General features: G+C 38.4%; 1 protein-coding gene across 2 annotated transcripts in view; it reads right to left on the bottom strand.

Moving 5' to 3' along the window:
* The window catches only part of asic1b (acid-sensing (proton-gated) ion channel 1b), a 348,288-nt gene that overhangs the window by 98,721 nt on the left and 226,005 nt on the right, over positions 1-23,562 (bottom strand). The window contains exon 1 of one of the 2 annotated variants that reach the window (XM_083534480.1): positions 9,136-10,309. The exons of the other annotated variant lie outside the window; for it this stretch is intronic. Within the exon in view, the coding sequence (XP_083390606.1) occupies positions 9,136-9,798 (663 nt within the window). The 5' untranslated portion in view covers positions 9,799-10,309. Of the gene's footprint in view, positions 1-9,135; positions 10,310-23,562 lie in introns of those variants that run through there. 2 annotated transcript variants of the gene reach the window in all.

The following is a 23,562-nucleotide window of genomic DNA, read 5'->3' as shown; positions in this document are numbered from 1 at the left end:
ACAGCATTAATCCATGAACCCTAGCGTCAGTGTTTAAGGCATTGGACTTTGGATTCAAAGGTCATGAATTCAAATCCCATCCACACCAAGACACGCCCCTGAGCAAGGTCCTTAGCCCCATTGCTGCTCAGTTGTATGAATAATATTAAAATGTAAATTCCTCTGGATGAGAGTCTGCCAAATGCTGTAAATGAGGCTTACTGGCCTTGCTCAAGAGCCTAGCAGTAGCAAGCTTGGTGGTGCTGGGATTTGAGCCCATGCCCTTCTGATCAAAAATCCAACATCTAACCAATAATCTACCACTTCCCATCATTCAGAAATACAATCTTATGTTACAGCACCTATAGAATGTATGGGACTATATAAACTTCTAAACTAAAAATGTCCTTCCCTAACGGATTAAGCAAATCAGCTAATTAACATGGTTAAATGAGGTCATACTTTGAGACTTAATGGTTATTCAAAGATATTATTTAATGATTAAGTCTGGCAGAATGTCCACACTAGGCTTATCAGGTGCGTATATTTACACAGGTGAAGAACACAAGACTCTCACTGCCATGCAATATACCTTGGATATTTAATTCATCCTTTCATTTTCATTCATTTTCTCCCGCTTATCCGTAATTCGGGTCGCGGGGGCAGCAGTCTAAGCAAGCAAGGGGGGCCTTCGACTGCTGCCCAATCCTCACAGCACCGTCCCTTACGGTCCCTCCTGCAGGTGGTGAGCCCGCGGGAAGGCGGCCCCACGTCACTCCGACGTCACGGACCTTGATATTTCCCTCGTAAGGGACCCCCGGAGCATGGAGGGTTAAGGGCCTTGCTCAAGGACCCAAGAGTGGCAGCTTGGTGATACCGGGGCTTGAACCCCAGACCTTCCGATCAGCAACCCAGCGCCTTAACAGCTGGAGCCACCACTCCCCATGGATATTTAATAATGAAATAAAATAAAAACTAAAAAGTATAAAAATAATTAAATGTGTTATCAAAAACACAGAACACAGAACAGCATAGCGATAATGTGGTAATGATTGTGGAGAAAGGAGTTCAAGAGGCTTACTTAGCAGATTACTAAGAAAAAATAATCTGCAACTACACTGAATGGGGAAGGAGGCATGTGAGCTCTTCAATAGAAGTGCAGGAACAGTTACTAGTATAAACAACACTGATTTTAGTACTCAAATGTGTAACCATCAGTCACATGACACGGATCATTGGATTTCCTTCTCCCTGCATCATGATCATTTATACCACATGCTGCATCTGCAAAGCCACCAGCATTGTGGCAAACCACACACACAAACACACCCTTCATCCTTCTGTCATCTGGAAAAGGGTACTGGATCTTTCAAGCCTTCATACACTGTGCAACAAGTCATTCAACATCTCAATACAAAGGGACTGGACTGACACACACACACACACACACACACACACACACACACACACACACACACACACACACACACACACACACACACATTCATTGAAACGTTTTGCTCAAATAACTGAAACAACAGTGAAGCTGAGATAGAAACATACCTGCCAACATTTGGGTACCAAAATCCGGGAGACCAGAGCGAGTGGTCGGTTTGGGTGGAGGATATAATGTGCTAATTTACGTCATTTTTCCCACCGTGTTGATATTAAAATCAGTGCGACACACTTTGCAAAAGGAGTGGAAGCTGTGTACATAGCTTCAAGATTAGAAATAAAATTCTTCTTTTTTTTTTATATTCAGCTGTTGTTGAATTTACATGTTTTTTGCTGGAGCACCACCTGACTCTTCTTCTTCCATTGCTACCACTGATGCTTTATTCAACTTCCTCTTTATTCAACTACTACTCGCGTGAATACAAACAGTGCAACTGGGGTGTAGGTTGCCGGGTTGAGGTCACAAATGGTTTGAACCTTGATGCCTTGATCCCAAACAAACCAGTGGTTTTAACCTTAATGCCAACTTATACCATTCTGGTATAGTACAATTCTCCTCTCTATCTCAACATGGCATTTCTACCTGCATGTTTGCTGGATGTTTTTTTGTAATCCACACTATTCTGTTGAAACTCTAGAAACTGCTAGAAATGCAAATGACTCAGACCATCCCTATATTTAGAGTTGGTAGTTTGATCTGATTATTTTAAAGTGCCTGTGTGTATGTCATGACTTTTTGGTCGGCGTATTTTTTTTGTGAGACTGGGATTTCAGTATTCTCTGGACCACCACCTTTAGACAAATGTTCTTACCTTTACGATAAAAGAAAAGATGTGTACAAAAAAAGGAAATCGTATTTATTTTTCTTTGCTGTCAAATGTAATAGGATGTAACATAAATGCAAAAAAATGGTTTGAATACAAAAAAAAGGAATCTTCCTGTCGATATTTATAGCTCAAGACATAAATGTGCACATGACGTATTATGGTCGCAGCTAGCCATCAGACAATGGCACCAGATCTGGTACTGCTTCTTGTTTAAGCCGATATCGCACAAGAAAAATGGCCTTAATTTCAAGGTCAGAATCTGAGACATGTCTCTCCTTTTTTTGTTTGTTTTGATTTTGCCAAACTCTGGCCTGTAGGTCTTAGTTCCTTCGTGCCTCTATGTTGATGTGCACCTATTAATTATAACTCCTCATTACTTAAACTGAATACAGTCAATCATATTTACACTTGACCACAAGTTCCAGCACCAAGCATTATCCCAATCTCCAGCACTAAACCAATGTGATACTAAATGATCTTGGAAGGATTTTAAGGCTGCTGCATTTTAACCCCAGTTTTTTCCCTGACACAAAAAGCCAAGCATAAATAATGAAGATAAGGTGCAGTTGTCTTTTAGTCGTCTTTTGGTTTATAATGCGTGTACGGTGTTCCACTGTTCCAAGAGTTCATACGTTCAAGATCGCTCACTTGAAAAATTGGTTTCGAAAAAAATGCAACTGCTCTCAGGCTCCATGCCAAAAACAGAGTCCTATGCTGAAAATTACAGCATTTTAGAAGCCATTAGCAAATTAATTATCGAGTCAATTAGCTACTGATAAGTACCTGCATCCTTTAGGTGTCAAGGTTAGCTCACGCATTTTATTCACTGTGAATTGGATAGGTAAAAAGGATTTTTCTTTTACTACTTCAACAAGTCATTGAAGCCATTAAAGCGTTTAATAAAGTGAATACTGGGAACTGAGATATTTGGCTTGTGAATTCTTAATTAATGAAGAGTTGCGTTAGGAAGGGCATCCATCGTAAAATGTGCCAAATAAAATATGCGGATCACAAACTTAAATTTCATACTGGATTGGTCGAGGTTACCAACAACAGCCACAGATATTGTAAGCCAACAGGGTAACGGTGGAAATGGGGCTATTGTTGGCCAAAGAAGGAGAAGAAGAGGGGGAAGACAAGAGGGAGAGAGTGGAGATTGAGGTTGGTATTTTAAATGTTGGTACTATAACTGATAAATGGCGAGAGGTAGCTGATATAATGGAGAGGAGAAAGGTAGATATGTTGTGTGTTCAGAAGACCAAGTGGAATGGGAGTAAGGCCAGGAACATTGAAGGTGGGTTAAATTGTTCTATTATGGTGTGAATGAAAAGATAAATGGTGTAGGGGTGATTCTGAAGGAAGAGTACAGTAAAAGTGTAGTGGAGGTGAAGAGAGTTTCTGATAAACGTGAAGTTGAAGAAGTGATGATAAATTTCATTAGTGGCTATGCTCTACAAGTGGGTTGTGAGATGGAGGAAAAAGAAAGATAGATGAAGTGGTGGAGAGTGTACCTAGGAAAGAAAGATTGCTGATTGGGACAGATTTAAATGGGCATGTAGGTGAAGGGAATAGAGGTGATGAGGAGGTGATGGGTAGGTATGGCTTTAAGGAGAGGAATGTGGACGGGCAGATGGTGGTAGATTTTGCTAAAAGGATGGAAATGGCAGTGATAAATACATATTTAAAGAAGAAGGAGGAGCATAGAGTGACTTATAAGACTGGAGGAAGGTGCACACAGGTGGACTATATTCTATGTAGGAGATGGAATCTGAAGGAGATTGGAGACTGTAAGGTGTTGGCGGGGGACAGTGTAGCTAGACAGCATCGGATGGTGGTCTGTAGGGTGGTTTTGTAGGTGAAGAAGAAAAAGAGGAGGGTAAGGACTGAAAAAAAGATCAAATGGTGGAAACTAAGACTGTAGTGTGAGATTCAGGGAAGAGGTCAGACAGGGGCTTGGTGGTGGTGAAGAGGTGCTGGTGCTGGTGCTGATTATTTGCTTTGAGAATGTTTATAGAGAAGAATAGAAAAGGTCAGAAGGATTTGCATTGTGTGTTTGTGGATTTAGAGAAAGCGTATGACAGGGTGCCGAGAGAGGAGTTGTGGTATTGCATGAGAAAAGTCAGGTGTGTCAGAGAAGTATGTGAAGGTGGTGCAGGACATGTATGAGGACAGTGTGACAGCAGTGAAGTGTGCAGTAGGAATGACAGACTGGTTCAAGGTAAAGGTGGGACTGCATCAAGGATCGGCTTTGAGCCATTTCCTGTTTGCAGTGGTGATGGACAGGTTGACCGACAAAGTCAGAAAGAAGTCTCAATGGACTATGATGTTTGCAGATGATATTGTGATTTGTAGCAAGAGTAGGGAGCAGGTTGAGAAAAGCCTGGAGAGGTGGAGGTATGTGCTGTAGAGAAGGGGAATGAAAGTCAGTAGTGTTAGAGAGGTGAAGAAATAAGTGCAAGCAGGAATGAGTGGCGAAGAGTGGCAGGAGTGATTGGTGATAGAAGGGTATCTGTGAAAGTAAAAGGGAAGGTTTATAGGACTGTGGTGAAACCTGCTATGTTGTATGATTTAGAGACAGCAGCATTGACTAAAAGACAGGAGGTGGCAGAGTTGAAGATGTTGAGGTTTTCATTGGGAGTGATAACGGCTAGACAGAATTAGAAATGAGTTTATTAGTTGGACTGTATATGTAGGACATTTTAGAGACAAGGTGAGAGAGGCAAGTTTTAGATGGTTTGGACATGTGCAGAGGAGGATCATGGGGTATATTGGTAAAAGAATGCTGAGGATGAAGCCACCAGAAAGGAGAAAAAGAGGCAGATGACGAGGACAGGGTAGTATGGAGACAGATGACCCCTAACGGGAGCAGCCGAAAGAAGAATTATTGCCTTGTTCATGGTAATTATTGTGGTCACTCTTTTGTTCTACGTTCAATAATAGGTTCATATTTATGAATATTAATATTCCACTTCAGGGAAAAAATTTCTAACACTTCTACTGACTAAGTTTTGATTTATATTATTGTGTTATAACACAATTCATTTTACTTATAGCAGACTTATTGACTATATACTTTTTTATGTATTTATTCTTTTGTATGCTTTTATTATTATTATTATTATTATTTTTATTTTTGCTTGCTGTGTATGTACTCTGAACTGCTCTGACATGCTTTACTTTATCTGTACAATATCTGATGCAATGTCTTTATGTGGCTGTGCTGCTGTGTTTTGATACAGCCTTTCATATAGCACCATCTAGTGCACAAGAATCACTTCTGTCTGCTCCATCAGCAGCACCGTAAACTAACCTGTTACCTGCTTTTATATATTTTTTTAGAGAGCAAAAACTCAGCTGGAGTGTTATCTATCGAGTAATGTCCTGCCGAGTCAACACTGCTAAATCCTTTTGAACTGCATCACAACATCAGAAAGTAATATCTAGCTAGTAAATATATCTTTGGCAAGTTTTAAAAGAGACTTGGCAAAGTATTTCAGATGAAGGTTTGGAGAAACAAACTGTCCAGATACCGAGAGTGTATTTTATGAACCACAATTCTCTTATAATCTTAAACAGTCACAAAGCCCAATTTAACACACTAACTGTCTAAAAGCAACTACCGCTAACTGATTTAGTTTGCATTTCATTTTTTATACAATAATTAATGCCAGTAAATAAATAATCACTGATCGATTTATGAACTTGGTTCTGTTTGCTAAAATTCCTGTGATATTTTGAATTTGGATTTGGTTTTTTCACGTATTTGTACTTTACTGAAGTATTTCGGTTTATATATATATATACAGTACAGACCAAAAGTTTATATATATTACATATACAGTCCAGACCAAAAGTTTATATATATTATATATACAGTACAGACCAAAAGTTTATATATATTATATATACAGTACAGACCAAAAGTTTATATATATTATATATACAGTACAGACCAAAAGTTTATATATATTATATATACAGTACAGACCAAAAGTTTGGACACACCTGCTCATTCAAAAAGTTTTCTTTATTTTCATGACTATGAAAATTGTAGAGTCACACTGAAGGCATCAAAACTATGAATTAACACATGTGGAATTATATATGGAATTATATACATAACAAAAAAGTGAACTGAAAATATGTCATATTGTAGGTTCCTCAAAGTAGGCATCAAGAGAATGTCAAGAGTGTGCAAAGCAGTAATCTAAGCAAAAGGTGGCTACTTTGAAGAACCTACAATATGACATATTTTTCAGTTGTTTCACACTTTTTTGTTATGTATATAATTCCATAAATAATTCCACATGTGTTAATTCATAGTTTTGATGCCTTCAGTGTGAATCTACAATTTTCATAGCAATGAAAATAAAAAAAACTCTTTGAATGAGAAGGTGTGTCCAAACTTTTGGTCTGTACTGTATATATATATATATATATATATATATATATATATATATATATATATATATATATATATATATATATATATATATATATGATTGTATTTAGGCACCCTTAAATTTTTTCTCTTTTTTTAAGGTTGCGTCTTGATACTACAGTTGTTCAAATAAATGTATAATATAATGTCAGCATTTGAAAGAGCTTTGAAATAATTAGTCATCATTTTTGTTATTCATTGCCTTCATCAATCACAAATCTGGTTATTTGTTAATGTAATTGAAAAAAGGCCAATCCTTATAGAAAAGTTAAAGAAATTCTCGGGAACTCAGGGAACTCTTTCAAGTGTCAAAAAAAAAAAAAAAAAAGTCAGGTCCCATAAATCTCTCTATTGTAAGCAACAACTCCACACTTACACCACTGTTGACAGAGAATGAAGAGTTAATTAAAATGACCTCTGTGGAGAAATCTGAGCAGGGAACATTCCAGAAGGATATCTGCTCTGCAGCTTTGTTAATATTTGATGGCTTGCTGTCGTCAGCTCTCTCGAGAACCCGTCTCTCTTAAAATTCTAATTAGACAGCAGCGATAAAGCTGTGATAACTCAACGTGTGAAGGATATTATGCGACGAAAGCATGACTCTGGTGACACAGGGAATAATTTAGTTAAAACAAACATATATATATATATATATATATATATATATATCTGGTCCCATAAACATAATGGTGAATGTTTTGTATTATATTGTTCTCCCCAGTCACCAGGTCTAATTAGAAAAAGGGCACCTTTACAAATCTGACATATCTGTAGCAAATTTGTGATGCAAACATGTGAAATCCATGCCTCGAGGAGCTAAAACTAAGTTTGCACTGGGATTTCCATAGACACTTATCTTTTTTCCTGTCTGATCCCACATTAGTTGTCTTTTCATTTATGTACTTTAAATTCTATTGAACTGTTGCACGTTTGAGAACGAAACACGACCCGATCTTTACACAGTGAAAACAGAGCCGTCTCTAATGGAGGATGCGGATGTTGATGCTGAGTGTAGCTTCTCCGATTCTGCCCCTGGATGGAAATCCAAGTGGCCCTTCTCTCTGCCAGTCTGGCCCTCTATCGATCTGACCTAGAGTTCTGTTAAATATCCTCTCAGCCGATCAATGCCCATTCAACCACTGGCAAAACTTGAAATGCTCTGAGCATCCTAACACACCAATAATTAGCTAATGTAGCCAAGCGCTCATCGTTGCTTGTAGTGCTCTGCTGATGCCAATAACGTGATTAGCATGGATAAACACGCATCATTGACAGACTAAGTAAGCGGATAAATGGGCAAGACGATACATCATGAGGCTTTCTGGCAAGCCACTGCACTGTTATAGGAGCCGGCAATGCTTTCAAGACACTGTAGCTGTAGAAGTGGGTCGCATGCATATGCTTTCAGATCATCTAAATAACATTTCCAGCAAGTGCATTATGCATCTCAGAGGATGTAAAGCCATTAACACATACAACAGTCTGTGTTTAATCCTCCCTGTATACACTTACCCAAGAGGGTCTATCTTTTATTTAAGCTCAGGAGCGTTTATATAAACACAATTCTTTAAACGGGAATGCTAGTATGCCTTTTACCACACTGCCCACCATTTAATAATTCAACCCTCAAAGGATGATTTGCAGAAAGGAACAAACGAATAAAGTGCACCTTGGTATCAGTGCCTATTTTCACAGCTTGATCATTTAGCACTGTGCCAAGCAAGACGCGTTTTCTCGAAAGACATTTGTAACTTCCATAAGCACTCAGTTGAAACTTTTTCCATTTGCAGCTGCGTCTGATGCCCTCTTAAAACCCTTTTGTATGCAAACCTCTGGCGTCACCCGATAAAACTGAAAGCTTTCTGCCAAATTGGTGAACTTCTGCAGAGCTGATAATGTGTAAATGGAAAAACTGACTTTCACCTTTTGCAAATCATGCTGTTTTTTTTTTTCTACAACGTTAAATAGAAAGCCATAAGACTGGTTGTTAAATGGCAAGTCATATATTATATGAAGCAATTATTTTACGCTTAAGGTCTACACATTACCTACCTACAGTTTTACAGTGTGTAATAGTAAATCTGTTAATATAGCCCTTGGAAAAAAACCACTGTTTATTATAAGTGTTAATCATTTTCACAATCAAAGTTTCAAGAAGTTACTTTGCAATTATAGGCTTTTAGATAATAAAAGCAATAAACAGACCGATTACCATTAGCAAAATGCCACATGATTATCAGTCACAAGGCCCCTGTTTTAATCAAAGGACCCTGTCGTTTCTCAAAGACAAACACTGCATGCAGAATTAATAACTACATGGCTCCTAGTATTTGCTTTAAAATTTCATATTCAATTTCTCCAGCACTATTAGTCAAATAAAATCAGAATGGCTTCACAATGGCTTTAGGTTCGGACCTTCATTTATTGTCCTACCTCTCTCCAGTGCTCAGGACCACAATCCGCTCCAGCAAATTTGCACTCCAGGAGCATGTCTTCCATGCGATGCCGCGTCCGGTTAAAGAACTCGGCCATGCTGAAGCGGGCACCCTGGCGATCAGGCTCAGGGGCAAGCTGGAACCCAGGGGCCATGTTGTCTTCATACCCTATGAGGGGCCCCATAAAGAGCAAGTCACTGTAGCTCATCTGGGACTGACGGAAGGTGTTGAAGTTGCACATAGTGATGGCTGGGAAGGTCATGTTGGGTGCTTCGCGCTCATCCAGCATGGTGACATGATCATATTGCACGTAATAGGCGATGCGGTCACCCACCTGGATCAAGAAGAGAGTAAGGGCTGCCAGAAAGGACACTGCCCAGAGACCCTGCCTCACCCCGAACTTCTTATTCTCCACAAAGATGTGGTTAGCACCGTGAAGGGAACAACCATCGAAAAAGTTTGCCAAGTCAATGTTAGGTGGGTCTTCTTCTTCCTCCTCCTCGTAAATCTCCGGATCATCACCGTCTTCCTTATATTGCCCTGGGTCGCTGTCGCCGCTCCGCATTACCCGTTTGTAGTGGTCATCAAAGCTGCCCGCATAAGACCCCCCAGTGGGCTCGTCCCCTGTCGTAACGGAGATTGTACATGTAATTCGCACCATGATTACACTGGTCTATCTTCAAGAACAATGATCCAGATCAACCGAATGCTTGCTTCCAGTAGGGACGGGTCCACCACAAAATAGACGGCTTTTGAACCAAAGAGCAAAGATATATAAAAATAAATTAGTGCTCTTCGACAGGAACTTGAAAAGCAACCAGAATTCCCAGCTTGATGACCTTTCTTAATAAAAGACAATGACACAGAGGAATGTCCAAAATGAACTGTAGAGCAGAAAAGTTCAACTATCCCTATCTCGGTTTCGCCTAGGAGACCATTCTATTCGAGTCTTCAAAAAAATTGTACCTGATCAATCTTGCTGCAGGAATGACTCAGGACTCAGAAGGTCATGCTTCCAATGAGTCTAGAGGCAGAAACCTTTTAAAACGAATGATCATGAAAAAGTCGCCAACATGTTCCTCTTCCCAGATCTGAGCATCTGAGGAGGAGATTTAAGGTTGGGATGAGTATTTCTTGCCCCTCCACACCCATACTGATACATTATACTCCCATCAGGCCCTGCCACTGCTGCACTCAATGCATGATGTCAGAACCTGATCATCTTTCTTGCTTTTTCACCAGAGGATATAAAGCCTTTTTTATGTGTCAATAGATGTAATTGCTAAAAGTTGCTGAAATAAAAGTTTAGATTGATTTAGATCATTCAAGCATTAAGGCGGCGGATAGCCCTGACCTTCAAGCACATTACTGATAAATTAGGTTACACTTTGGCTAAGACTTAGTCCATTTGCACAAATATATGTGGTATGGGATGTTGGTCATTTATTGGTGTCTTTGTGACAAAGAAATGTACTAACATGATTATATTTATGCCTGACATTTCTTCATATTTCATACAGCAATAAAGCATTGTGGGTAATGTTGGAAAATTGGAACATAAGTAAAAGTAAACCTGCATGACGACGAAAGAAGCTTCTAAAATTGAAATTGAGTCTATTAGAAGGTTGTTGTTTTCAGTCTGATATACAGATTTGTTTGTACAGTGTGCTTAATTCTGCCAAGCGTTTTATCTCTTTAATTATTTTCCAGATATTTAATGTCCAGCTTACTTAGAGTTGTACAGATTTACATGAATTCATTTAGCAAATGCTTTTAGCTCTCAGCACACACAGGGTTTGTTGACTTTGGCCAAATCAGATAGTCTGAGGATTATTTTTCGAAGGACAAAAAGTGCAAGTGAAGGAAACTGAAGCTTCTCTCAAGGCAAATAAGCTTTGTGTTAGGAAATAACAGTCTGGCTATAAGCACAGTTTAAATTGGGTTTTGTTACCACAATGATAAAATCTGATTAATCCAGCTGTACTCTAATACTAGTTTTAGTAATAATGTTAACCTCGTTATTAATAATATATATGTATTTAATCTATTTCTTTTTTCATTATTGTTTATTATCTTTTCTTGTTTCTTTTTACAAAAAGTTTCATCCGTGTGTAGTCGACATTGTGCCTTGTTTAAGGATGGCTCTCCTGAATATAAATAGAATTATTGGGGAACTGTTACCACACAGTTAGAGGCACACAATTGTATTGAAATGTCTTTGGATATGTAAGAATTTTGTAAGTTTCATTTCACTTTACCCAGGAGACCCAAATCTGTTCTAGCATGACAATGCCCCTGTGCAAACTGAGCTCCTGAAAGAGTAAGTTTACATGGGTTGGAGTGAAAGATCTTGAGTGACCTGCTACAGAACTGTGACCTCGACCCTATTGAACACCTTTAGGATGAATGTGAACGCTGACTAAACGCCAGACCTCCTCACCGCACCTACATCAGTACCTGACTTTACTAATGCCCTTGTAGATGAATAAGCACAAATCTCCACAAGTCTAGTGGAAAATCTTTAGCTTAATATAACAGTATATGGAGACGAAATATGGAATGGGATGTTCAAATGTCACATAAAAATCCACAAACCTTTTCATATAGTGTATGTAGTATGAACTTAAAAACTTTATATCATTACTGCAGAAGTTTTCCTTAAAAATATATGAATAAATAAAAATAATGTATCTATTTTTGAAAGAAAATTTCCCATCTAAAGCATTCAGATTGAAAAAAACTAAATGCGAAATGATTTCCGAGATAAAGATAAAGGTTTATCACCCTTTTGATTTACCAAAGTCATCGAACGCATCAGAGGATCCAATATCTTTTTCATTTCAAGCCCATGATGTAAGTAATCCTTTTTTGTAAAAACAGGTTTGTATCTCAATTTGCTTTTTCAGTGATACTTAATATACCTCAGATCTCCGACACAGAAATGGCATCTATTCAAGGGGAAAATGTGAAATATAATTTTAAAAAGGACCCAAAACAACCAATTTTCTAACAATATTTTATGTTTTTTTTTTTTATGCAGCAAAAAAAAAAAAAAAAAAAAAAAAAATATATATATATATATATATATATATATATATATATATATATATATATATATATATATATATATATATATATATATATATAAAATTATTCAAATTATGAAAGGAATGTTTTAGAGCTTTAAAGGGAATGAAATGAAAACAAATAATGATAGCAATAATACACAATATGGAAAGTAATACATTAAGAGGTACAGAATGACTATTGAATTAAATGCTGAATTTGTGTAATAATTTAATATAACTCTACAAAAATACAACAATAATAAAAACAATAACAATAATAATAATAATAATAATAATAATAATAATAATAACAATTTCAGTGTTTTTGTATAATTTTTCTAAAAAATGTTCTACTTTTTTTTACTGAAAGGAAAATATTTTAGTTTTTTATTCTTTAAAAAACTTTAATCAATTTTTTTTAACCCCACCTTTTGAGAAATCAACACTGCTGTGGTAAGCGTTCTGTCATGAAGCAGAAGCCGAATAATGAAAAGAAGCGTCTCTGCGGAGCCTCGCTGTCCTTCTGAGAAACTCAAACTGTGTCCCTAGATCAGTGGGGGATTGTGATTATTAGACTATAATAATATTTGGAGAATTGCAATGTGTGGAATTTGAAAGCTTGATTTTTTCTTTTTTTTTCCCCACAAGCAGTAAAAGCAGCTCTGTATAACTGAGTGAATATTATTTTAAGGTGAGCTTCATTTCATTTGTACATGATGTTAACATTTCATTTACTTTAAAAGTAAGCATTTCTGCATTTTAATGCAATTGTACAGAAAATGCATCTGCAAGTACGAATTTGCAAATGCAACTATATATTTTGATCCTTTTAATATTAAGCAATGTGAAGGTCATGAAATGAAATATTTGCTTTGTTTAATGAAGGACACTGGTGAAAGAAACAACTCTGTGTATCGCGTTTGCTAAATGTGCAACAGACTGCTTTCCATACTAATAAATCCAACATGAGAATTTTTATTTAACCTCCTGCAAAACCTACAGCTTTCATCGACAGTCTGTGTTCATACCTTTGCTGCCCATTGCCAAATCAGACATTTGCAGTCAACCCATTTAAAAAGGTTTTTTAACACACAATGTCTTGTGTAACCTTTACGAATAAAAAGGATGGATTTATGACCTTGTCTGACTTTTGCTCAAACATAATACACAAACTATTATAGCGAAAACAGTTTGTGCCAACATCAGCCACCAGATGGCATCAGAGTTTAAAAAAATAAAAGTAAATATATATATATATATATATATATATATATATATATATATATATATATATATATATATATATATATATATATATATATATATATGTAAACAAACCCATAAAAGCTTCCTGTCAATTGCATTTTAGTTGCAGTGTAATGATTCTTGAGGCAATAAATCAGTGGTCTCAGGTGAAACATGACTCAAAGAAAGTTTTTTTAACATGACCCAAAATGGGTCATGTTAATTTTTTTATGAACTAGTAGTTGTAAAGCACTTCAAATGTGCAAATGAATTTTTATGAGCCAAAACATCACATTTGAGTGCATTTTATTTACAAGCTTAACACACTAACAGAAACCCCTTGTTACAAATTTGATACTAATCCTTTCCTAATTTTGTTAATAAAACAAACACAATTCAGTCCCTACAGTACAATAGTGTCAACACAACACATTTATCGTAAGACATTCTTTACAATTCACAGCAAATGTAATCTGAAACTGCATTTCAAATCATAGCACCTCTGAAAGCTCAAACTATAAAACTCGTCCTACATCTTTGCAGCAAAAATATTTTTTTTTACATCTTGAATAGTGCTAGAAGGGAAGAAGGGAAAAAGGGAGGAAGGGAAAAGGAAGGAAGGAAAGAAGGAAGGAGGGCAGGAAAAAAGAAAGTGCTTGAATAGTGCTAGAAGGGAATTAGGGAAAAAGAAAGTAAGTAAGAAAGAAAGAAAGAATTTATTCAAGGAAGGAAAGAAAGAAAGAAAGAAAGAAAGAAAGAAAGAAAGAAAGAAAGAAAGAAAGAAAGAAAGAAAGAAAGAAAGGACTATTTTATTTGATCAACTTTAAACTTAAAAACTGTTAGTAAAAAAAAAGAAAGAAAGAAAGAAAGAAAGAATTTATTCAAGGAAAGAAAGAAAGAAAGAAAGAAAGAAAGAAAGAAAGAAAGAAAGAAAGAAAGAAAGAAAGAAATATTTCCATTAATGATTAAATAAAGGCTGGGATACGTGTCGTACCACATGACATTTACTAAAGCCGGATCGACCAAAGGATCAATCAGAGACAGAGTTTAGAGTCACAATCCTAATAGCTCTGATCAAAAAATTCGAGGTTCTCCGATCCCATTTTTCATTTTCACTTTAATAACTGCAAAAGCTGTTAACTTTATTGAATCTCTACATTTTTTTCCACATTATATTCCAGAGCATCAGTTCTTTGCATGAGAAGCCTTTTTCTTTTCTGAGATTGCTAAACCTAGCAACTTAGCAAGCCACTGATTGTTTATGTGGACCGTTTTCCTGCTCTTATCATTTGCATCTACCATCTTCATTTTTATAATTTACCTTTCTGTATCTATATCCCACAGTAAAGTGTACACAAGTGTTTAGAGTTGAGTTTCAGGTATGTAATGCACAATGTTACTGTCATTAATGCCATTAAATGGTGTTGCTATGAGGACATCCATTTTACTAGCATTACCATTTTTTCAAGATAATAATGAAACTCATAATCTAAAAATAATCCTCACAGACTATGCATTGGCCAACATGGCATCTAGAAATAAAAATACTACATTCATAATGATGTCCACTAGAGGGAGCTGTCGCCTGATTTCTGAACAGCTCCAGGTTATGGGTTACTTCATGTTTTTAGCCCTTTTATTCCATGCTAATGTTATGCTACACTGTGAAGTATTATGTTTCTTGCACATACCAAGTGTTGACACAGTTTCATGTTTAAATGTGTTTACTGACTTTTGCCACGTTTCTGACTACTCTCCTTCCCCGTGTGTTTTGTGTTTTGTTTAGTTTTCGCTACTTATGGTGTACTTTGCTATTTAATCTGTGTACGGAATTTTAATGACTGTTTCCTCAACTCTGTTGGACCAGGTACTGTGTTGTAAATAAACTGCATATGGATTCTACCTCCCTTCTCCCGGGAATTATGTTACATTATACACTGCTGGGAATTATCCACTGCTGTTAACACTGTTTACTGGTAAGTCTTTCAATTAGACCTCAGCTGTATGGGGTTATGACAAACAAATAAAAAATTCATACACACATTTTACTCAGTAGATCCGTGAGGTCTTTAAGTATCCTGCTGGAGGGCTCTAGCCATCATGGATCTGGGATTTTCTTCTCTTGTAGACTCAACGTCAACGTTATCCCCACCAAGTGGTTGAAGATCGTAATTTACCAATCGTCCCATATGTTACCCCACTGAAAATTACAGAGGTGGAAAACGGAGCAATCGGTGATGGCTAACACATAAAACTTTACAGATAAGACTGTTCCATGTTGAGGAGGTTCATTTATTCATCATTACCTCTCTAACCAACCCTATTATCCTCAGGTTCCCTTGGTTCCCAGCCCATGACCCAGTGATCTCCAGGAAGCACAAGGAACTAGTACAATGGTTCCCTAAATGTATTCAGCACTGCATAGAGAACTTTACCCTGCAATGTCAATCTACCTCGGTGGAGAGCCCCGAAACCACATCACCTGTTGTCATTCCAAAGGAATATCATGACCTCACTGAAGTGTTCAATAAGGAGCGTTATATGACCCTACCCCCACATTCTCCATGGACTTGTAAAATATAACACCTCCCTAATATGGCTTTTCCCCAGTGCGGCATTTACTCTTTATCGGCTCCAGAAAACAAAGCCATGGAGGATAATATTGAAAAAGCCCTTGCAGCAGGGTTAATTCTACCCTCCATGTGAACTGCCACCATGGGATTTTTTTTTTTTTTGTGGAAGAAAGATGGGGGACTGAGACCATGCATTGACTACCAAAGGTTGAACATGATCACGGTTTGTTACCCATGCCCACTCTTCCTAGTGCCTTCGGCATTAGAACAGCTGAGTGTGGCGCAACTCTTTACCAAGCTGGACATCTGCAGCGCATATATCCCAATATGGATAAATAAGAATAATGGAAACCACTAGGGGCACTATGAATACACCGTCATGCCGTATAGCTTATTGAATGAACCTGGGGTATTCCAAGCATTTATGAATGAGATTTGTTGGGACCTACTGAACTCATGTGTCATGGTCTACATTGATGATATCTTTGTGTATTCTCTGACTTGATCTCCAAGTTTGTCGTGTACGTGACGTTATAACCCATCTGCTGCAGAAACAACTTTTGGTAAAGGCAAAGAAACGCATTTTTCCCAGAGAATCCACCACATTCCTAGAGTATGTTATCAGCCAACAAGGTGTCGAGATAGACACCAGTAAAGTAAAAGCTGTGAGGGCTACAAAGGTTTCTGGGTTTTACAAATTTCTATCAGGTTCTTCCGCAACTACAGCATGGTGGCAGCTCCACTCACAACTTTTCTACAAGGAAAACCCAAGAAGCTTCAGTGATTGGCTGAAGCACAAAAAGCCTTCGATGAGTTGAAACAGCGTTTTACCACAGCTCCTATCCTGAGACACCCAGACCCAAGTACACCCTTTGTGATAGAGGTGGATGCCTCTATTTGCGGAATTAGGCTCATACTCTCTCAATGGCATGTTCACCCAGGTAAATTTTTCCACTGTGTATATTTTACTCGAAAGTTAACCATCGTGAAAAGTCACTCTGACGTGGGCAACCAAGAGGTGCTCTCAATTAAGAAAGTGCTGGAGTAATGGAGACCCTGGTTATATAGAGCACAGTATTTATTCCAAATTATCACAGACCACCGCAACCTTGAGTACATCAAATGCGCTAAAAGATTGAACCCATGCCAAGCCCGGTGGGCACTGTTCTATACCTGATTTAAGGCAGATGCATGATCATGCACCTATGACCATGACGAAAAACCACACGAAGCCTATCTTAGCACCCTTGGTGATCATCGCTCCTATCTAGTGGGACATCAAGTAAGGAACCCACCGCACCAAACTGCCCATCTAACAAACATTATGTCCCAACAGAATTACAGCAGTGGGTCTTGGAGTGGGTCCACACCTTACTCCGCATGGGACATCCAGGAGTTCAGTGCATTACCACACTGGTGGCCATTACTCAGAGCCAAAGTGAAGCGATAGATCAAAGCTTGTGACAGTTACCGTATAGCCTATTGGAACCATTCCCTCAACAACCATGGTCCCACATTGCAGTGGACTTCATATCACAGATCTTTCCAACTCACAGGGGCACACTGCGGTAATGGTGGCAGTAGACTGGATCTCTGAGGGCTGTATGTTTATGCCCCTGAAAGGGTTACCCACAGCCATGGAGACTGCCAAGATACTAATACACCTCGTTTTTAGAAATTATAGCATACCATAAAACATTGTGTCGGATAGGGAGACCTAATTCATGTCTTGGGTATGAAAAGCATTTTATGACATGTTGGAAATTCGAGTCAGTCACAAACAAGGCAAAGGTGGAACAAGCAAACCACGCCAAGTTTTGGGGCGTTTTCAGAGCACTTACAGTGAGGAAAATAAGTATTTGAACACCCTGCTATTTTGCAAGTTCTCCCACTTAGAAATCATGGAGGGGTCTGAAATTGTCATCGTAGGTGCATGTCCACTGTGAGAGTCATAATCTAAAAAAGAAATCCAGAAATCACAATATATGATTTTGTAACTATTTATTTGTATGATACAGCTGCAAATAAGTATTTGAACACCTAAAAAAAGTCAATGTTAATATTTAGTACAGTAGCCTTTGTTTGCAATTACAGAGGTCAAACGTTTCCTGTAGTTTTTCACCAGGGTTGCACACACTGCAGGAGGGATTTTGGCCCACTCCTCCACACAGATCTTCTCTAGATCAAGTCAGGTTTCTGTCCTGTCACTGTGAAACACTGACTTTGAGCTCCCTCCAAAGATTCTCTATTGGGTTTAGGTCTGGATACTGGCTAGGCCATGCCAGAACGTTGATATGCTTCTTACAGAGCCACTCCTTGGTTATCCTGGCTGTGTGCTTCGGGTCATTATCATGTTGGAAGACCCAGCCTCGACCCATCTTCAATGCTCTAACTGAGGGAAGGAGGTTGTTCCCCAAAATCTCGCAATACATGGCCCTGGTCATCCTCTCCTTAATACAGTGCAGTCGCCCTGTCCCATGTGCAGAAAAACACCCCCAAAGCATGATGCTACCACCCCCATGCTTCACAGTAGGGATGGTGTTCTTGGGATGGTATTAATCATTCTTCTTCCTCCAAACACATTTAGTGGAATTATGACCCAAAAGTTCTATTTTGGTCTCATCTGACCACATGACTTTCTCCCATGATTCCTCTGGATCATCCAAATGGTCATTGGCAAACTTAAGACGTGCCTGGACATGTGCTGGTTTAAGCAGGGGAACCTTCCGCGCCATGCATGATTTCAAACCATGAAGTCTTAGTGTATTACCAACAGTAACTTTGGAAACAGTGGTCCCAGCTCTTTTCAGGTCAATGACCAGCTCCTCCCGTGTAGTTCTGGGCTGATTTCTCACCTTCCATAGGATCATTGAGACCCCACGAGGTGAGATCTTGCATGGAGCCCCAGTCCGAGGGAGCTTGACAGTCATGTTTAGCTTCTTCTATTTTCTAATGATTGCTCCAACAGTGGACCTTTTTTCACCAAGCTGCTTGGCAATTTCCCCGTAGCTCTTTCCAGCCTTGTGGAGGTGTACAATTTTGTCTCTAGTGTCTTTGGACAGCTCTTTGGTCTTGGCCATGTTAGTAGTTGGATTCTTACTGATTGTATGGGGTGGACAGGAGTCTTTATGCAGCTAACGACCTCAAACAGGTGCATCTAATTTAGGATAATAAATGTAGTGGAGGTGGACATTTTAAAGGCAGACTAACAGGTCTTTGAGGCTCAGAATTCTAGCTGATAGACAGGTGTTCAAATACTTATTTGCAGCTGTATCATACAAATAAATAGTTTAAAAATCATATATTGTGATTTCTGGATTTTTTTTTTTAGATTATGTCTCTCACAGTGGACATGCACCTACGATGACAATTTCAGACCCCTCCATGATTTCTAAGTGGGAGAACTTGCAAAATAGCAGGGTGTTCAAATACTTATTTTCCTCACTGTATTTCAACAGAGAGCAACATTGGTGTTCCTTATGTGAGTTCCCTAATACACTTTTCTCCCAGTCTTACACTGTTAAAGTGTGTTTGGTTACTAACCCCAGCTCTTCCCAAGGTAAGAGGAACTCTTAGATACCCCCCCGCCCCCACTTCAACCCAGCCAAATGGTGTAGTTGTCCACAAAGGACATGAAAACTGAAGTTTGCCCTTTGTTGATTCATTGAACCGTTCAAAACCATTTGTCAGATCAAGAAGCCAGTCACTTACCAGTTGCAACTACCACCACAGTACCATATCTCAAATTTCTTTCATGTTTCACTACACAAGCCGGCGCACACACCAACCCAGAACAGCGAACGAGACCCCCACCACCCTTGGACATTGATGGTAACCCAGCATACATGGTACAAGAAATTCTAAGGTCATGTCAAAGGGGTGGCAGACTTCAATAGACTGGGAGGGCTATGGGCCTGAAAAACAATAATGGGTGGACAGGAGTGACATTTTGGATCCTTTCCACCCTGAGGAGTTTTACCAAAACCACCCAGAACAATCAGCCGCACGACCCCAGGGCCGACCCCTTCAGAAGGAAACCTGGAAGCTACTTATGGTTTTCCATGATTTCCACTGAACTTTTATGCTTGTTTCCTTGATTTTGGTTTTGGACCTGCATCTGCGTTGTTTTAAATAAAACACATATGGATTCTACCTCCCTTGTCCCGGGAATTATTTTACACCTGATAATGTTCTAAACTAACATGTTACTGCAAATTTAATACTTACTTACAACAGATAAGTGCATTCTTCAATTGTATATAGAAATGTATATATTGACAAGTTTTTTACGTCCAAGGGAGCAAATCACAGCATTTACTGTGGGATTAAATTAATCTTGAACAAGCTTTACAATGCCTAGTTGTTTATCATTTTTGAGAGAAACATGCTTGTTTCTTTTGTTTATATGCAACAAACTAATACTTAACTTTGGCCAAACAAATTATATAAATGTATAGATGTTAAACTTTATTTTAATAAAAAAAATCCTCACTTAGCACCACTTAGCACACTTAGCATCTGGAAAGTTTTTCCTTCCAAACATTCAACTGAAATACTTTGCCATGCCTCTTGTAAAACACGCCAAAGGTGTTCCTTAGTAGTTGGATATTTCCAGTGTCTCCCAGAGCAGTGCAATATGATTTAGGTGTGGGGACTTGGCAGGCTATTCCATCATAGATAACACTAGAACCAACTTCTTGCTTCCTGAATAATGCTTACAGAGCCTGGACATATGCTTTGGGTCATTGTCTCGCTGGATGGTGAAAATGCTTCCAATTAGCTGCAGTCCAGATGAAATTACATGGCATCGAAGTATGAAATGGTAGCCATATTGGTTCAGAATTTTCTTTACCCAGAATTAGTCTCCAACATTCCCTGCTTCAAAACAACCCTAAATTAAGCATCCACCTCCATGTTTGAACGTGATTGTGTGGCAGTCTGCTTACATCTTCTCTCCCGTTCTCTGTATTACAAAGGTTCTTCTGTTAGAGCCAAAAAATTGCAAATTTGGAATCATCTGTCTACAAAAGATTCTTCTAGACATTCACTATAATAAACCAAACCAGAAACATAGCGTCCGTAGCTTGGGTAGTCCGACAATGTTCATCAGCCTAAACTGTAGAACGGACAATGGGCTGGTGGGGGAACGGCGGTTATATAGTGTGGAGGCTGATGAGTGCCAGGTGCAGATGGTTAGTAGGTAGGAGAGCTGCTTGGAGTGATAGGTGGGTTTGGTGAAGGTGTGGCTGGTGGATCCCTGACAGTTTTCTAACCTCCTTCATTTATGGTTACTGCTCAAACACGGTATTAGTAAGTTTAACACCAGTATGTCAGGGCATAGAAGTGTAATGCATGATGCTAGTGTAAAGGCCAGTAAAGAAGCAGGAGGGACAAAACGGTAGAAGATGAAGGTCGGTCTTTAGGCTGAAGTGTGATGTATTGACAGTGATGAGAGTTTCTGCTGTTTTCTCTTCTGTCCGTCTCTCCAGCGCAGCCTTGATAACCGTGCCGGACTCCTTGTTACCATGGAGACCTGACAGTCAAGGGAAGGATGCGCAAAGGCATAGTATTTCAGAGATACATGGCCAACAAGTTGTACTTCAACACACAGGCACTATACTAGTGAAGATGTCTAAATTGACATGATAGCTAATGCAAACCTAATGTCATGGTCCAAACCATCAGCTATTTCTATGTAAGATCCTCTTTGAAACATGTAACTCCTTCCCATACACAAACACACACTTTCTACTGTACACTGATTGTGTACGATTTGCGCGAAAGAAGCAGATCAAACACGGCCAACCATAAAAATAGCTAAAAGAAACAGAACTGCAGGTGGAGAAACATGTTTGGGTGTCTTGTGATATTTGCAGTGCTGAGTAACTGAAAGCCCTAACTGAGAGCTGTTTTCCCACTGGACAGCAGAGTGATGATAGTGCTCCTAGCGTATCGTGTGCAACAACCTCCAGCGAGGATAAGTGCACATAAAGTGATGTGTAATGAACTAAAAACCTCTCACCAGCTTTACAAGATTCTGTCGTTCTAAATTCTTTCATACTCACATTTGCATACTGATGCCTGTAAATACCCAAGCAGATAGGAATAGTAAGAGCAGATTTGGTCCCACCCACAAAACTCCATAAATGGCAATGCACCCAGGAGATAAATATGACAAAATGACAACTAAACTGAACTAAATGGAGCGTGCTCGAACTTTTCAGTACTGTCGCTTAAAAACTGTGGTGATTAAAGATACACATGGGCTCTTCCTCCTGTTATAGGGTGCCATTTCTTTTGCATTTCTTTTTGTTTATTTGTATCGATTTGTTTACGTTGCTTTCTTGCATATCATTAATATTAAATGACCACTAGATAAATGCTTACAAATGAAGTGTTCCATATTTCGTATCATGAATTTGAAATGCTGTAGATTTGCATTTATAATGTATCATTTTATAATTTAATTATTCATTAAATGTTGTATATTTGATTCAATTATAAATAAAGAGAGATCGTATGTGTGTCTGTGTGTGTGTGTGTGTGTGTGTGTGTACAAGAGATAGAAAAAGAGAAAGAGGAAGAGAGCGAGAGAGAGACAGACAGACAAAGTGAAAGAAAGAGATTATAGAAAGTAAAACCCTGTACAATTCTCTGAAACATTTTGTTGAATATACTCACCATATCTTGCAGAAAAAAATAAAGTTTCCAGCATTAGGATTTATCATTTCTTCAGAGTTCTGAAAGTACACAGGGGGAGAGGCTGGGTGTCATGTAATGAGGTGAAAGGCAGATGCAATTGCAAATATTCCTTTTATTTACATTGCTAGCAAGAACCAACACTGGCCCAATACAAAACAGTAACAAGCACAAAAGAAGGACACAAATCAGCTTAACCTGAGCATGAGCACTAGATGACAACAAACAGCAACCAGAGAAAGACAAATATGAGACATGGTGCGAGGCGAGTCTATATACAAGTCCTAATTAACAGATAACAGAATTCAGATACAGACAGTCATGTGACATGAAACTTCTGGGATAAATTCACTGACTACAAGTTTCTTGATGTCACCCAAATGAGGATGGGTTCCCCTTTTAAATCTGGTTCCTCTCAAGGTTTCTTCCTCATAACATCTAAGGGAGTTTTTCCTTGCCACAGTCGCCATGGCTGCTCATCATGGATAAATACACACCATTTACCTATACTGTTGATTTCTGTAAAGCTGCTTTGAGACAATGTCTGTTGTGAAAAGCGCAATAGAAATAAACTTGACTTGACTTGACTTGACTTTACAAATAAAAAAATCACGGGTAAGCACAGGCCAAATTTCCAATTATTTAGACTTTTGCATCCATATGGAGATATTTCCCAATGTGGCTGAATGGTAACAAATCTCCAGAAGCACACCAAAATCTAATGTCAAATCAAAATCTTCTAAGAAGAGTTATTATAAAAGCAAATGGAAACTAATTGTGGAATAGGTTATACAAAAAGCAGATACAAATCCTATGGTAAGGTGTCCAAAAACATTTGTC

Source organism: Silurus aristotelis (genome assembly GCF_946808225.1).
Source record: "Silurus aristotelis genome assembly, chromosome: 28".
In the NCBI taxonomy this organism is placed as follows: domain Eukaryota; kingdom Metazoa; phylum Chordata; class Actinopteri; order Siluriformes; family Siluridae; genus Silurus; species Silurus aristotelis.
This window is presented reverse-complemented; position numbering and strand designations above follow the sequence as displayed.